The sequence below is a fragment of the Panthera leo genome, chromosome A1 (assembly GCF_018350215.1).
Source record: "Panthera leo isolate Ple1 chromosome A1, P.leo_Ple1_pat1.1, whole genome shotgun sequence".
Lineage (NCBI taxonomy): Eukaryota > Metazoa > Chordata > Mammalia > Carnivora > Felidae > Panthera > Panthera leo.
In genome coordinates, this window is record NC_056679.1 from 121,341,960 (window position 1) to 121,358,625 (window position 16,666).

The 16,666-nt window shown below is 43.4% G+C and overlaps 1 protein-coding gene across 1 annotated transcript in view; it reads left to right on the forward strand.

Annotated features, from left to right (window-relative positions):
- Positions 1-16,666, forward strand: part of SH3RF2 (SH3 domain containing ring finger 2) — a 110,796-nt gene that overhangs the window by 59,400 nt on the left and 34,730 nt on the right. Inside the window, exon 4 of the mRNA XM_042938407.1 lies at positions 3,528-3,851. Within this exon, the coding sequence (XP_042794341.1) occupies positions 3,528-3,851 (324 nt within the window). The remainder of the gene's footprint in view (positions 1-3,527; positions 3,852-16,666) is intronic.

Below are 16,666 nucleotides of genomic sequence, written 5' to 3' on the forward strand. Positions count from 1 at the left end.
CCAACCGCGCTATTAATCACGTTGGCAGAACACAGGCAGACCAAGAGTCACACAAAGCCTTTTGTCAGTGTTGCTGATGAAAACACTGAAGGTGTTGCTCACCAGGGGAAAAAGAACAATTAGGAAGCGGGAGAAAAAAATTAATTGATTTCATTCTAGCTGTGAATGACCATAAAGAACTTTACTCATTCAACTCAAAGAGTATATGTTGCCCTCTTACTAAATCAACAATGGAGGGATAGGTGCTCTGGGGAATGTAGACATTGTCCCGAGCCCACACTGCCATCAGAGCTTGCCGACACAACTTCTGTAACTTCCTAGGTAGTCTCCCTACTTCTACGCTGGTACTTCTGAACAAAAAAAAAATAAAAACAAATACAGAAAAGTCTAAACTTTTATGTATTTGTTTTTATTTGCATATGGCAAAATTTACTCTTTTTGGGTCCACTTCTATACATTTTGGTAAATGCATCCAGTATACCCACATGACCATCAAGATATAGAATAGTTCCAGGGTGCCTGAGTGGTTCAGTCGGTTAAGCGTCCAACTTCAGCTCAGGTCATGGTCTCACACAGTTCATGAGTTGAGCCCCGAATTGGGCTGTCTGCTGTCAGTGCGGAACCTGCTTCCGATCCTCTCTGTCTCCCTGTCTCTCTCTGCACCCCACCTCTCTCAAAAATAAATAAACATTAAAAAAAAAGATCTAGAATAGTTCCAACATCCCCAAAAGGTGCAACAACATGCTGACTCTTTGTAGTCAGCCCCTTCCTGACTCCCAATAGCAGGCAATCACTGATCTGGTTTCTGCTCCTATAGTTTTCCTTTTCCTGAATGTCATAGCAATGGAATCCTGCAAAATGTAGCCTTGGAGTCTGGCGTCTTTCACTTATCACAAAGCATTGGAGATTCATCCATGTAGTTAGGTATATCAGCAGCTCTTCCCTTTTAATTGCTAAGCCGCATTCCACTGCATGGATGTGCCAGAGTCTGTTTGTCCGTGCACCAGGTGAAAGACAATGCGTTGTTTCTAGTTGTCGGCAGCTACGAGTGAAGCTGCCATAAACATTTGCATACCGATTTTTGAGCAGGCATAAGTTTTCCTGTCTCTTCAGTAATTACCTAGGAGTGAGATGGCTGGGTCAGATGCCAAGTGTGGGTTTAGCTTTGTAAGAAACTGCCAAAGCAAAGCATGAGCTTTTAAAAGCAGAAATCAGATTGTGTCACTCCTCTACCTAATCCTGCCAAAGGCTTCCTTTACACTTAGAATAAACTTGAGCCTCCCAGGACCTTTGTGACCCTGCCCCTGCCTGTCTCTGTGGTCTCTTTACCACCTGCTCCTCACTCCATTCCAGCTTCTGTTTCTTGCTTTTTTCTCAGACTGTTTTTCCCCCTCCTTAGGATCTTTTTACTTGATTATAATCCCTCTGCCTGGCATGTTCTTACCCCCATCTTTACACAGCTAGTTCCTTCTTGTCATCTGTGTCTCGGTTAAATGCCACCTTCTCAGGGGGACTTCCTTGACCCACCCCACCCCCCCATCTAAAGTAGGCACCTCCCCCAACCCGTCTTTATCACGTCAAAGCACTTACTTCTGTCTGATATTTTCTTGTTTGGTTGTCTGTTTGCTGGCTGTGCCATTTATAAGTCACCCCTTCGGGCCACAGCCCTTTTATCTTTAAAGTGGGCATAATAGGGGCACCTGGGTGGCTCAGTCAGTTAAGCATCTGACTTCAGCCATGCTCATGATTTCATGGTCTGTGAGTTCAAGCTCTGCGTTGGGCTCTGTGCTGATAGCTCAGAGCCTGGAGCCTGACTCAGATTCTGTGTCTTCCTCTATCTCTGCCCCTCCCCAGCTTGTGCTCTGTCTCTCTGTCTCTCTCTCTCAAAGATAAACATACATACATACATACATACATACATAAGATGGACATAATAGGGGCACCTGGGTGGCTCATTAAGTTAAGTGTCCAACTTCAGCTCAGATCATGATCTCACAGCTTGTAAATTCGAGCCCCCCATCAGCCTCTGAGTGGGCTCTGTACGGGCAGCTCGGAGCCTGGAGCCTGCTTCAGATTCTGTGTCTCTATTTCTCTCTCTGCCCCTCCCCCACTCACGCTCTGTCTCTCTCTCCTTCAAAAATAAATAAATATTTTTAAAAGTTTTTTAAATAAATAAAATAAACTGGACATAGTAATGCCCCTTCCCCTACTCAATGATTCTTTTTCACAGTATTACAAGCTTTGTGAGGTAGAAATTGTATCTTCTTTAAAAACTTTCTATCTTGGGGGACGCCTGGGGTGGCTCAATCAGTTGAACATCTGACTTAGGCTCAGGTCATGATCTCATGGTTTGTGAGTTTAAGCCCACATGGGGCCGGCTGCTGTCAGCACACAGCCCACTTTGGATCCTCTGTCCCTTTCTCTCTGCCCCTCCCCTCCCCTTCTCTTTCCCTCTCTCTCAAAAATGAATAAACATTTAAAAATAAAATAAAATTTTCTATCTTGGCTATGTTAATCATCTGCATATTGTCATTAAAACCTTCTTAAATGGGCAAATTCCCTTTTATCTTTATAGTTGAATCTGTAAAGTGGAATGAGACACATGGCTTTGGAGGACAACTCTGTCCATGTATTCCAGCCTTCCAAAGGAATTGAACCCAAAATATAACACAGCTGGTGGCTGTGCTAGACCTAGCTGGTACTAGATTGTCAGAGCTGGTTTTTATATTTTCAGAAATTTTGCTAGCTAGTTGTTAAACCATTGGTAGGTATTTGCACCATAGAAATTGGGAAACTCTACAAATCAGGGCTTGCACTTATGTTTTTTCTTCTCTTTTCTTTTCTTTCTCCATACACCAGCATATTAGAGACTAAGAGTCATGGAACAAGAGAGAAATGTGAGGAGTTAAAAGTGTTTAAAGAAAGTAGTAAAAGTAGCATAAAGATTCAAAGTCCCAAATACATTTACATTATGGTTCAAATGCTTATAAGATGAGAAAACTTGACCAAGTCCATCCATGTGTGATTCCACAAGCACTCACTGAGCATCCGCTGTGGGACAGGGCCGAGACGAACATGTATGAGCTCGCTGCCATCAGGTAGCTAACAGTCCAGTGGGGGAAGGAAAAGATTGCAGTGTGTTGTGTCAAGTGCCATGGTGGAAAAGTATAGAAGCTGCAGCCCACGCAGTGGCATTCAGGAGTGGCTGAAGGAGGAAAAGGGGAGGGTGTGCCTGGGAGAAATGGGTAAAGGAAGAGTGCTCCCGATCAGGAAAGAGTATCATGACTTATTTTTAACCCCTGGAGACCTCAGTGAGGAAGGAGAGCAATATCTACTTTGCAAGAGACTTGTCAAAATTTCTTGATGCAGCCAAGTAGCTGGGACATATCGATAAAAGGAGGAAGCTGACCAAAGAGTGATGGCTGAGGTGGCGGCATCCGAACTCGCTTCAGACTAGCCTGGGTAGGACTTAGCTGCTCACACCAGATCAGGAAGACTAACCTCTCACGGACCTTCTGTGTTTTCAGCCCAACCTCACTGCAAGACACCTCCTAGAGAAGAACAAAGGCCGTCAATCGGTCCGCACAAAGAACCTGTCTCTGGTACCCTCATCCTCCCGAGGCAAAGCAACCACCACGTCCACCCTCCGCAGGGGCCCTGGGTCCAGGAGGAAGGGGCCCGGGCAGTTCTCCATCACAACAGCTTTGAACACTCTCAACAGGATGGTCCATTCTCCCTCGGGGCGCCATATGGTGGAGATCAGCACCCCAGTGCTCATCAGCTCCAGCAACCCCTCTGTGATCACCCAGCACATGGAAAAAGGAGATGTTCCTCCCAGCTCTGTGGGGCAGGTAGGAAACAAACCCCTGGGATAAGGGCACTTTGGAGTCAGGCAGGTGATGTCATGTCATAAACAGTATTGGATATTTAGTACCTGCTGAGCATCCATAATGCACTAATAACAACTAATGTGTATATTATATGTCAGAGCTGTAGACACATGATTCCATGTCATCCTTGAACCAGCCTCTTGAGTTAGGTACTATTACTGTTCTCCCCATTTTATAGATAAGAAAACTGAGGCCAAGAGGAGTTAAACAACTTGCGAGATCTTCACAGACACTGTGCTTTCCCATGCTGAAAGCCATGACATAGTTCCCGTCCCATAAAGAACTTCTCTCCCAGGAGACAATAGCACCCATTTCCTAGAGAGAGTTTTGGCATCATGATTAGAGATTCACTGTTCCATTCTATCCTCTGACAATGTCTTAGGCATCATGTGGAAAGGAAGGAAAAGAGGGAAAGAGAAATTGTGGGTTACTGGGTGTTTTCAGGACTGGCTACATAATTTGCAGGGCCCAGTGAAATGTGAAAATGCAGGCCCCTTGCTCAAAAATGACTAAGAATTTCAAGGGGCCCCTGGGTGGCTCAGTTGGTTGAGGGTCCGACTTCAGCTCAGGTCATGGTCTTTCTGTTCGAGAGTTCGAGCCCCACGTCAGGCTCTGTGCTAACAAACAGCTCGGAGCCTGGAGCCTGCTTCACATTCTGTATCTCTCTCTCTCTCTCCCCCTCCCCTGCTCATGCTCTGCCTCTCTCTGTCTCTCAAAAATAAATAAATGTTAAAAAAAAATTTTTTAAAGAATTTTGATACATCAACAGCAGAGCATTAAACCGAGTGAAGAGCCCTTCTCAATACAGAGCCCCATGTGACTATACGTGTCACATGGACACACACACACACACACACACACACACACACACACACAGCCAGCCCTGCGTGTTTTTATATGGAGTACCTAATAAGATAATACAGGAAAGTGCTCAGTGCCAGTGCTTGGCACATGCTAAGCCCCCAGTAAGCATTAGCTGTTAATACTATTATTATTCAGCCCAATCACTGAATTGCCAAATGAAGAGAGATACACCAAGGGGCGATTGTGGCAATCCAGAAACAGAAGTACTTCTAACAGCATGTGGCTATTTAGGTTGGAGGGTACTTTGAAAGATGAAGGACTGGAGGTATGAGGCAAAGTAATTAAGAACAACTGCATGTTGGGGATTCTGCTGAAAACACTCTTTGGAACCGGGCAGGTGGCAGCTTGAAAGGACAAACTTCAACTTGCACTGATGTATTTTTTTAAAGCTGTAAATCTTGTTTTTAAACATGAATCTCTACCTTGGGATTAAAGGACTTAATTGGACTCTAATCCCTTTTTAACAAGACAAGGAGGAGGAGAAAGTCAAGGGCTTCTCAAAGACCTGTATGCTGGTTGAAAATGAAAACAATCACCATCAACAACATTTTCTATCTCATACCACTGTCTGGATCTCCAAGAGGCTGATTCTTCACGTGCCTCAGCCCACCACCTGCACTACATGCCCACACACACACATGCACACACACGCACACACACATACACATTTTCCCCTCCACATACTCTCTCCTTACATAAAAAACTATAACGTTCCCTTCCTACACACACATTCCAAATGCTTTTTTACAAGTACATACACGCTTTGTGCTCAGAGTTCTCCCTCCACCACACACACGCGCGCACACACACACACACACACACACTCTCTCTCTCTCTCTCTCTACAATGAGGGGCCTAGTGACTCACAATTAAGCCAAAGACTAACAGAATTTTTCTAAAGCCGTTTTTATATATAAAGAGAGATAGGTAGATATTTATAAAGTACAGCCCACACTCAGAAGATCTAAGCAACCTCACTCAGCTGTAAGTTGGTTTCCCAAGAGATTTAGCCAAGAGTCATTTTTCATGTGCCTTTTAAATTATTTCCAGTCATTTACCTCATCCATAGAGAGGCTAGAGCAGAGTGGAGAATCCTAGCAGGATTTAAAGTAAATAGTATTTTTTTTAATTTAATTAAAAAATATGAAGTAAAATAGTGTTTCTTCCTAGTTTTCACAGAGGTGAGAATTCCAAAATTTGGCATTTGCATATCCTATTCCCAGGGAACCTTTGCACGGTATTGATAATAGCCTTTCTCAATTCAGATGGCCGTGGATTTTAAGTGTTTCTACATGTTTGCCCAAGTGTTGTCAAAAATGCTCTTAAAATACTTCATTTACAAGCTACATCTAAAGATGGGTAAAACATTGAGCAAATGACAAGTTCTTTTGCTTCCTTTTTCCTCTAACATCCTTGAGAGCTGAGGTTGGATCTAACTTTTCAGGTTTCCCCTCTATTCCCCATCCCAGCACCCTGCACAGTGTCTACTCTGTAATAGGCACTCAGTAAATCAGGAAATCAAGACTTTTGACTTAAACATCTGGGCAGATAGTGGTGATGTATACTCAGACAGGAAAGCCTGGAGGAGGAATAATTTCCTGTAGAGATCTCACAGGTCAGTGTAACTTTTTCAACCAATAAACATCTGTTGGGTGCTTACAGTGTGCTCGTAACCATAGTGACTACTGGGGATTCTACTACCAAAACAACAGGAACAATAGTCATCTTGAACACTTACTGAGACTAATATGATTGATGGATAGAGAAATAGAGAGATAGGATGATATACTCTGATAGCAAAGTCTTTATTTGCTAGTCTCCTAAGTCCTGCCCTCTATCCTGAAAGATGATAAGAGCCTTTGTAAGGGAGATATTATCACTACTTTAGGTAGTTACTAAAGTACTTTAGTACTTCACTACTTTAAGGTAATTAAGCCGCCCCCCCCCCCAAAAAATAGTTTTTCCGTAGTTCACGTAATTAGTAAACAATCAGAGTCTGGATTAACCCTAGAATTGTGTGATGCTGGAACATACGCTCTTGTCACTACACTATGCCATCAACAGAGACCTCATCAAGCAACAGTGTTATGTCAGTGCAGTTCATATCGGGTGTCTGTAGCCTCTATTCTTTCAGACTTGTCACCTGACTCCCTTTAGACGCCGAGGCCCTCCAGCATTCTCTTCCCTGCCCACCCCCTTCTCCAGTAAAGAATTTGCCCTAAGTCTTTTACATCTAAACGTTTTTGTTTACTATCATTTTGTTCCTTTATGAACTACCAACTGTGTCCAGCCATTGTGTATGCTGATGAGGTACCAAGAGTAAACTCTCACCATCAAGGAACGCCCTCTGGCAGGGACACAAAAAAATAAATGATTGCCTATAGTGGAGTGAGGGCTTCCTAACATGGGTTGAGGACCTGCTGGCACCCGCACTGACTTAAGCAGTACAGAGACTCAGAATTTAACCACACAGAACTGTAGACTGAGAAAGTCATTTCCTTTCCAATTTTCCCCAAGCCCATTGATGATATCGAGAAGGTCCCAATTTGGTACTGACACTTGACAGTCTGCCTTGGTAAGGAAGAGAGAGCAAGGCCTGGGGCCCAGGGCTTCTGGCAAGTTCTTGCCCATCTCTGAACTGAACAACACTGTATGTTTTTATTATGTGGTCTGATGGTTATCTTCCATATAAGTGGTATCAGTTTTATGTTCACAGCGGTATATGAAAAGAGAAGCCAGAGTAAGGAATTTTGTTTTCCTGTTGTCTTTGTGTCTTCTCACCTGTGGGAAACCACCTGACACATTTGGCTAGAACATCAGGAAATGGCCTCAAAGATGAACTTTGCACTAAATACAACTGTACTCGTAAATAATTCAGGATTAGACCTGAAGAGGCTGAGTAGATTCCCTGGGAAATTGTGGTGAGAAGGTTAAGTAGGAGGATTGGAACTCATGTAGGTGGCCTCTGGGAGAGTCCTGAAGATGATCTCTCGAGGTCTACACTGAGAAGGGACGCCTTAGAAGGAGTAAGTCAAGTGCATGGGGCACGCATTAGAAAGATGTCCTTGAGCAGTTGAAGTCACAACTGCCAGGCCCACCCTAGAGATTCTAAAATTCACTTGTTCACGATGTGGAGGCTGCCTGCCCACTGTCTCCCACACTCACAGAACAATGAGGCATTCTTGTTTTCTCTAATGCTGGGCTTCCTAAGAGGTTCTGCTCCCTCAGTATACCCCCTATCTCCTACCCTCACCTGCCACCCCCCTACTAATCCCCTAAACCCCCACCTTCAGCCTGCCCCTCCTCTTGTATCACAGATGCAGGTTAGTGGAACTGCTAAACAACTAGAAAGCCTGTCATCATTCCAGAGTTTTGTCTTTCCCTCACCTCTTACATCAGTTAGTCAGCAAGCTCATTTTCCCACCTGAATTGTCATGGGTTCTGTCCATTCCATCCCAGTACCTTACTTTTGGTCCTCATCTCTTGCCGAGACTGTTGCTTCAGCCTCCTTCTTGGTCTCACAGAGCTCATGCTCAATCACTACACCTCACCCCACCCACCCCTTCACCCCCATGCATTCTTCGAGCCATGGCCTCTATCACAATGTCTTGAAAGCCCAAATCCATGAAGCTGCTTCTCTTGCCCAAACTGCCAGTGGTTCCCTATAGTCCACAGAAGAAGTGATACCTGCCGTTTATTGAATGGCCACTAAATGCCAGCATCTATACTGATAACTTACAGACATTATGACTAGCCTCACAACTGTTCATAGTAGGCACTGGTATGCCCATTTTACCAAATAGGAAAACTCGGGGACAGAAAGATTAGGTAACTTGTCCAAAGTCTCAAAGTTAGAAACAGAGTCAGGATTTGAGGACAGACTAAAGTTTATTTATTTACTTTGAGAGACAGAGAAAGAGAGCATGAGCAGAGGAGGGGACAGAGAGAAATAATCCCAAGCAGGCTCTGTACTGTCAGCACAGAGTCCAATGAAGGGCTCGAACTCATACACTGTGAGATCATGACCTGATCCAGACACTCAACCGACCCAGGCGGCCTGATCTACTTGACATTTTTAAGCACAGTACATCTATTCTAGGCCACCTCTCTGCTTTTTGTCCTTGTACCCAGCATGGTGCCTGCATTATTATGAGCAATGAACAAAAGGCTGTTTCTCTTGGAATTTATTTTTGGTGCATTCACCTGTCACAATCATATCCACACCCCAAGCCCTATATGCATATCATTTCTGCAAGGAACCTTTTGCCAGTTCTCCCCTGCAAAATTAATATCTCCCCTTGTGTTCACAGCACATTGTTTTTACTCAAGTTATAACACATTCTTCTTTGTATTGTCAATACCCCACATATATCTTCTCACCAAGCTCACGAATATTGAATACTTCCTAAGGGAGGAGATGGTGTTTTATTCATTTATGTTACTGTTCACTTTCCAAAACCCCATCAAAGGTTTCTAATAACATGTTTTGCCTCAAGAATTAAAAACAAAGTCAGAGACCTCTGACTTTTTAAAATAATTACCACATTAAAATTTTTTTTTTAAAAAACAGAAGGTGCCTGGGTGGCTCAGTCGGTTGAGCATCTGACTTCGGCTCAGGTCATGATCTCGCAGACTGTGAGCTCGAGCCCCGTGTCAGGCTCTGTGCTGACAGCTCAGAACCTGGAGCCTGCTTCGGATTCTGTGTCTCCCTCTCTCTTTCTGCCCCTCCCCCGCTCATGCTCTGTCTCTCTCTCTCTCTGTCAAAAAGAAATAAACATTAAAAACAAATCTTTAAATAATTACCAATCCCCATCCCTTCTTCTGATTAAAGAAAGGACAAAGGCAGATCAGTGAAGTGTAATTCCATTCCCCACACCTCTTCCATCCCATTGATAATGACAAGTCCAAGCATCTTTCCTGGCCTCCTGGGGAGATGAGCTGTGACACATCTTGGGGAATTCTGAAGTCTGTAAAGCTAGCTTTCCATTCAATACCATATTTGAAATATTCTGGATAAAGTAACTTTCAACATCTTGAACTATAAGTCCGGACCCTCACCTTTTCTCTCTTTGATGGGAGTTTCTCAGCCCAAATTCGTGGTACTCAGGACTACCATGAGAGATGGTTTTGACTTAGTATTAAGATAATTTCTTTCCTTTGGACACCGTCTCAATGCAAATTTATGCTTAAGATTCTAACTAACCCTCCTTCTAAGGTAGTTTACAGAAACAGATTGATCCTATGCTTCTAGTCTTATGTTAATATCTCCCAATATAAATGTTCCATCTTCACAATTTTCACTCAGTAAACCCCTATTTATAAATTAAGTTATCCTAGCACTCTTGAACTGATGGAATGGTCCCCAAGGGTCGTGGGTAAAAATTGGGAAGGCTCCATTTTATTGATACCTGTCCCCTGAAACCGTTTTGTTCCACATCATCTTTATCTGCCCCAAAGTGCCTTGTGTGGAGTCTAACAGGTGCTTGAAATTTGTTAAAATTTCAAGAGTATATCCCTGGCTGGAGACAGCCCCTTAAACTGTTCTCATAAATTATCAGTAATGCCTTAGCAGGAGTTCCCTGGTGGACATCTGAAAGCAAAAACGGACACAGGTTGGGACCACAGGGCATCTACTGCCCTCTACTCTGCCAGATCCCAGCCCCCCTCCCCGGGAAAGAACCATCAGGAGCCACCTAGGCAAGGAGTGTTTTGTGCTGGAGAACCTCCTCTGGCCTTGAACCCAGAAAGGGTTTCCTACCTTGAAAGGTTGTTGGGAAAATCAGAAGATGCAAAGTGGATGTAAAGTGCTTGGTTAGCATTTGGATTGTTGTGATTATTACTAAAAATTTTAGCAGTCAAAATTTCTTAGAGGTCAAGTTTTAGATTTCTCTTCAATCACTATGCTGTACATTTTTTTTTTAACTTTTTTGTAATGGAAAATTTTAAACATTGTAAAAGAAGAAGGAAGAGTATAATGAAGCCTCATATACATAACACCAAGTCTCAACAATTATCCACTCATGGGCCAGTCTTATTTTAAGTTATATCCCCACTCACGAACCTGCTCCCCAACTGGGTTATTTTGAAGCATAGCTCAGACATCCTATCACTTCATCCACACATATCTCAGCATCTCTTTACACATTTTAGTCAGTATTTATTTCTAAGAATTTAACATAACCATGATCCCATTATCACACATTAGAAAATGGGCAATGATTTCTTTTGGGTTTCTTTTTAATGTTTATTTACTTATTTTTGAGAGCACTTGCCCCAATTTCTTTATTTAGCCAGTGTTCACATGTCCATATTTGCCTTATAATTTTTTTTACAGTTGGTTTGTTTAAATGACATCCAAATGAGGTAAACACTTTGAATTGGGTTGATATGTCTCTTAGATTTCTTTTATTCCACAAGCTCCCTCTCTCTCCTTGTCTTGTCCTTGGCCATGCATGTGTTACAGAAGCCAAGTTGTGTGTCTTGTTGGATTTTTGCATTCTGGGTATTGCTAGTTGCCTCTTTGCAGCATTTTTTAACACATGCCTCTCTCCCCTGTGCTTTCTGTAAACTGGTAGCTACACCTAGGGGCTTAATCAGCTTCAGACTTGGTTTTTGGCAAGAATACCTCATGGATAGTGCTAAGTACTTCTTTTGTGGTTTTTGTCTTGTTTTGTTTAAGGGCACAATTCGCTGACTTTTAATATATCCAGACGTTATGCATCCATTACCATAATGTAAAACATTTTCATTATTCCAAAAACAAACCTCACACCTCTTAACCATCACCCCAAGTTCCCCATTTCCCGCCACCCCCACCTCAGCCCCAGGAAACACCAATTTACTTTCTGTCTCTATAGATTTGCCTGTTCATTTGATTTCAGTGGAGTCACACAGTTTTTGGTCCTTTGTGGCTGGCTTCTTTCACTTAGCATTATGTTTCCAAGTGCATCTGTTAGAGCAGGTTTCAGTACCTCATTCCTTTTTACGATTGATAACATTCCCTTGTATAGACTATTGTGTGGATATACCACATTTTGTTTACCTACTCATCAGTTGATGGACATCTGGAGTTTTTTTGCCTTTTAGTATTATAAATAATCCTGCTGTGAACAGTCATGTACAGGTTTTTTGTGGGCACGTGTTTTCATATGGTTATACAACTAGGAGTGGAATTACTCGATCATATGGTAACTTTATTAACTGTTTGAAGAACTGCCAACTGTTTTCCAAAGTGATTACACTATTTTACATCCTTACCAATGGTTTATGAGAGTTCCAATTTCTCCACATCTTCACCAACACTTGTTTTATTATCTTCCTTTTCTATTATAGCCATCTTAATGGGTATGAAGTGGTATCCATTGTGGTTTTGGTTTGCATTTCCTTGATGGCTAAGCATCTGTTCATGTGTTTATTGGATATGCATTCTTTAGAGGACTGTCTATTTGTATCCTTTGCTATATTTTTAATGGGTCATTTACCTTATAACTGAGTTTAAGAATGCTGTACCTATGGGGGCACCTGGGTGGCTGAGTTAGTTAAGTGTCCGATTTCAGCTCAGGTCATGATCTCACGATTTGTGAGGTAGAGCCCCACAACAGACTCTGCACTGACAATCCTGAGACTGCTTGGAATTCTCTCTCTCCCTCTCTCTCTGCCCTCTGTCTCAAAATAAATAAATAACCCTCCCCCCCAAAAAAATAATTCTGTATCTATGTACATATATGCTAGGTGCATGTCCCTTATCAAATATATGACTTACAAAAATGTTCTCCTGTTCTCTGGTTGCCTTTTCATGTTCTTGGTGGTATCCTTTGAGGCACAAAAGTTTTAATTAGATGGTAGCCACTCTATCTATTCTTTCCTTTGTTGCTTGTACTTTTGGTGTCATATCTTAGAATCCATTGCTTAATCCAGGTCCACAAGATTTACCCCTATGTTTTCATCTAAGAATTTTATAGTTTTACATTTGGGTATGATACATTTGGAGTTAATTTTTGTATGTGTTGTGAGGTAGGGGTCCAAATTCATTCTTTTACATGTAAAAAGAATGTCTCTCATTTTGCATTAAAGTTTATTTAGATTCAGGTGTTGTCAGCCTTCTCCACCCATTATAAGGTTCCCCATCAGCCTTTCATCTAATGGTTTGAGGTGCCATTCATGAACATTCATTTGGGGTTGCAAATGGTGACATTCCAAATCTATCATTCCTCCTAAATTTTTTTAAGCTACAATTCTTCTACAAGATTGACGACTACTTTCTAAGAGCTAATATGTGCAAGATGTTATACTGTGAGTTGTACCTAAATTATTTCACAGTGATTTCCAAACCTATATATCATAGGTGCTCAGCATATACTGAGGAAGCCAAAGTTCATGCCTCAACCACTATATCCCCTCTATCTCTGTCTCTCTTTGTTTCTCTCTGTCTTTCTTGTTTGTTTGTTCCTGGGCGTTTCCCTAGCTCAAAGACAGGACTCACTTCTCACCACCTTCTGGCTTGGAGTGTTTACCATCCCTAAACTGCTCCCCTTTTTCCACTGACCGCTGCCAGCGGAGCTAATCTCCCGCTGCCTGCCTGTGCCAGTCTTCTTGTTTACATCCTTATCACTGCCCTCAGGCCAGCCTCAGCATCCTGGCCTCCTCAACCACATGGTCACCCTTCTGCCCCTCCTGATATCTGGATCCCACCCCTGGGCTAAGGCCAGGAGAAAAGGACTAGGCTTCTCCAGCCTGAAGAAGAAAGGGCTTCAGGACTCATGTGGGAATGAGTGTTGATTTTGTTTTTCCAAACTTAGGTTTATGTACTGGTTTTAAACTCCTGGGGTCCAGAAGAGGAACAGAACATAAATCAGAACATGAAGGACTTCACGAGTTCCAAGGAAAAACTTTTCCTACCACACAGATTGTGAGAAAGTAAATAGTGAAAATGCTGAAGGAGCTTATGGAACCTAATACTGCTGGGTTTTGGTTTGGTTTTTATTTGTCCCTACAGAGGAAGGAAGCTTAGTACAAATAAGAAGGCTCTGAGTCAGGCAAAGCTGCATGCCACAGCTTTGCCATCTAATACCGAAGTAACCACGAACTGAGTACCTTACCCCACTGATCCTAGGTGTCCTCATCTGCAAAAGGGGTAGGTCCTTCCATACAGGGTTACTGCTACTACCTATAGCCATTGCTACTACCTACTTTCCTCCAAGCAGAGTTTTTAGAATATATCATCATTTGTGTGACTGAGCAGAACCCCTGACTTAAAGCAGGCAATGAGCCAAACATCTTCAAGAACGTAGGTGTCCTTTTCCACTTGACTTTCCTAAAGTACATTTGCAACTACTAGCAGATACGGGGGGATGAGAGAGGTTCTTGTCTCATTTTATACAAAAGAAAACTGGCAGAGAAAGGTATTTCTATGACAGATTCAAGGTCTTCCAAAAAAAGCAATTACAATTTAAGACAGAATTAGGAGTCCTTACGACATATCATTTAATGTCTCATCCTTGAGTCATATAGTCCCAGGTTGCAGTAGCCATTATTAGCACAAGGCAGGTGCCATCATCATCTGACATGCCATTATGTCACCAGGGAGGCCAAAGAGAATCTGATCTGAGTACTCCCACCCATTAGCTGCACGGCCTCTCCAGATCCTAGTTTTCTTGTTATTGAGATGGAATGATACAACTCATCTGATAGAGAATTATGTTGCTTAATTAGTTAACAGTGCATTCTAAAGCTAGGTAACACAGTGAAAACCTGTTCCTGTTATTAGTTAATGACAGTCATTGCTGCAGTCCCTCCTTGCGCTCAGGCACACCATCACATAAGAGACCTGCTTTCTCTCTGGCTACTGCAAAGTTTTCTCAGCCCCATCAGGTATCAGGTAGAGTTCTTTGAGGCAAAGAGCTTTTTTAGCAATGTTTCTCAGCACAGGCAGTATAGTGAGAAATCATGGGATTGGGGAGCCCCCAAATCTGGGATGAAACTCTCACTCTGCTTCTTACTGAGCAGTATAATTTGGGGCAAGTTATATAATCTCTCTGGGCCTCCATTTTTCCATCTGTGAAATGGAGCTGATGGTAATTTTTTTTTTTAACCTCATAAGATTGCTATGAGGATAAAACAAGGCAATACATGTACATGAGATAATGGCTCGGGTTTGGCAGTGGTAAATAGCTCAACAAATGTTCACTCTGCTATTAATGTTAGGTCAAGTCAGGAAGCTATCACCATCCCCCATCCCGAGGCCTTGCTGAGAATAACATTCACGAGCCACATACTTCAGAAGGATGATCTGCCTCACAGTGCAGACACTTCCAAAAGCCCCTATGCTCCCTTGATAAGCAGTGACAATTTCGAAGTGGGGAAGGGCATGACTTTTGGCTTCTATCTAGGGGACTCCTGGGGCAGTTTTCCTTGCTAGGCTCAGACCCTCAGCTGTAATCCCAAGGGGGAACCCACGGGAAGGAAGCCAAGAATGACTCCAGGAAGAATGGCTTTGGATGAGAGACCAGGTGAAGATTGAGGCAGGGCCACCTGTCCACCATTTTCTGCATATACCTTTCAGCTTTCTGTGTGGGCCCCGTCCTCCCCTGTGTGGTTGCCCAAGCTCCTCACAGCCCATCAGTGAAGCAGCCAACAAAGAAATTTCTGGGTGCCCCCCATGCACTAGGCACGCGTGAGGCAGTGGACAAGACAGACGTGGTCCCTGTACTTATGAGCCTGCAGGCTCACAGGGAAGAGCAATAGGAAACAAAGTATTGTACGTACATGATTCCAAGACTGTGAATGTGTGAAATGCTGTGAGCTAAGGATGAGGAACGAAAGGAGTTTGTTAGAGAGGGCCCACCTCATCTGGGAGGTGGGAGAAACCCGCCTGACAAAAGGATCTCCAGGTAGAGACTGAAGGATGACAGAAGGCAGCTAGGTTTAAAGAACAAAAAACAAACAAAAACAGGTGAAGCGGGGCACCTGGCTGGCTCTGTCAGTAGAGCATGTGACTCTTGATCTTGGGATCATGAGTTCGAGCCCCACAATGGGCACGAAACTCACTAAAACAAACAAGCAGAAACACAGGTGAAGCAAGGCCTCACGAGTACCTCCCCTCAGCTCCGGCAGTCCAGTTGCCTTTATCCTGAAGTCTTGCCGGCAAATGCCAACACTCCCGGTCCACCTGCCACACCTGCACTTGGATCCCAACCCCGCCCAAGCTCCCTCAGGTCCTCTGGGGAGAAGCTTCTCTGGTTTCTGGTGACCAAAGCAGGTTCACTAATTAACCTTGCTGCTCAGCTTGCTTCCTTGATTCAGCATGTCTCCAATGAGAAGTTGAACTTTACATCGTCACTTTCCTAATTAATCCCAGCAGGTGAGCCACTCAGGAGACCCGCCCCTGCCCAGGTGAAAGACAGAGCGGCCAAGCTTGTACCTCAGGAATTTTAGCATAGACTCTTCAGCTCTGGGAGCCAGAAGCAGGGGTAATTGATATCCAAGGCCACTGGGGCTTCAACACATGTGCATGCACACCCCCTTGCTCGCTCTCCCCCTCCCCTTCCCAAAATCAGAAAACTAAAAGGGCAAGAAAAAGAGGGCTGTACAGGGCAACAGTCAGGAGACAAGGAGGACAGTATACAGGAACACATGGGGCAGTGTTATCCTTTAATGGCACAATGACCTTGGCCGTGTGGCTCGACACTGCAAAGCCTCGGTTTCTTCATCTTAAGCTGGTAAAACTACTAGCATCTTTCACATAGACCTATTAGAGAATTGAGTGAGATACTCACATACGAGATTTCTCAGCCTCTGCAATGTTGATACTTTGGGCCACATAATTCTGCATGGCGGGAGTGACCTGTGCTTGGTCAGGTGTTTAGCAGCAGCCCTGGTCTCCACCCACTAGATGCCAATAGCACCCACCACTC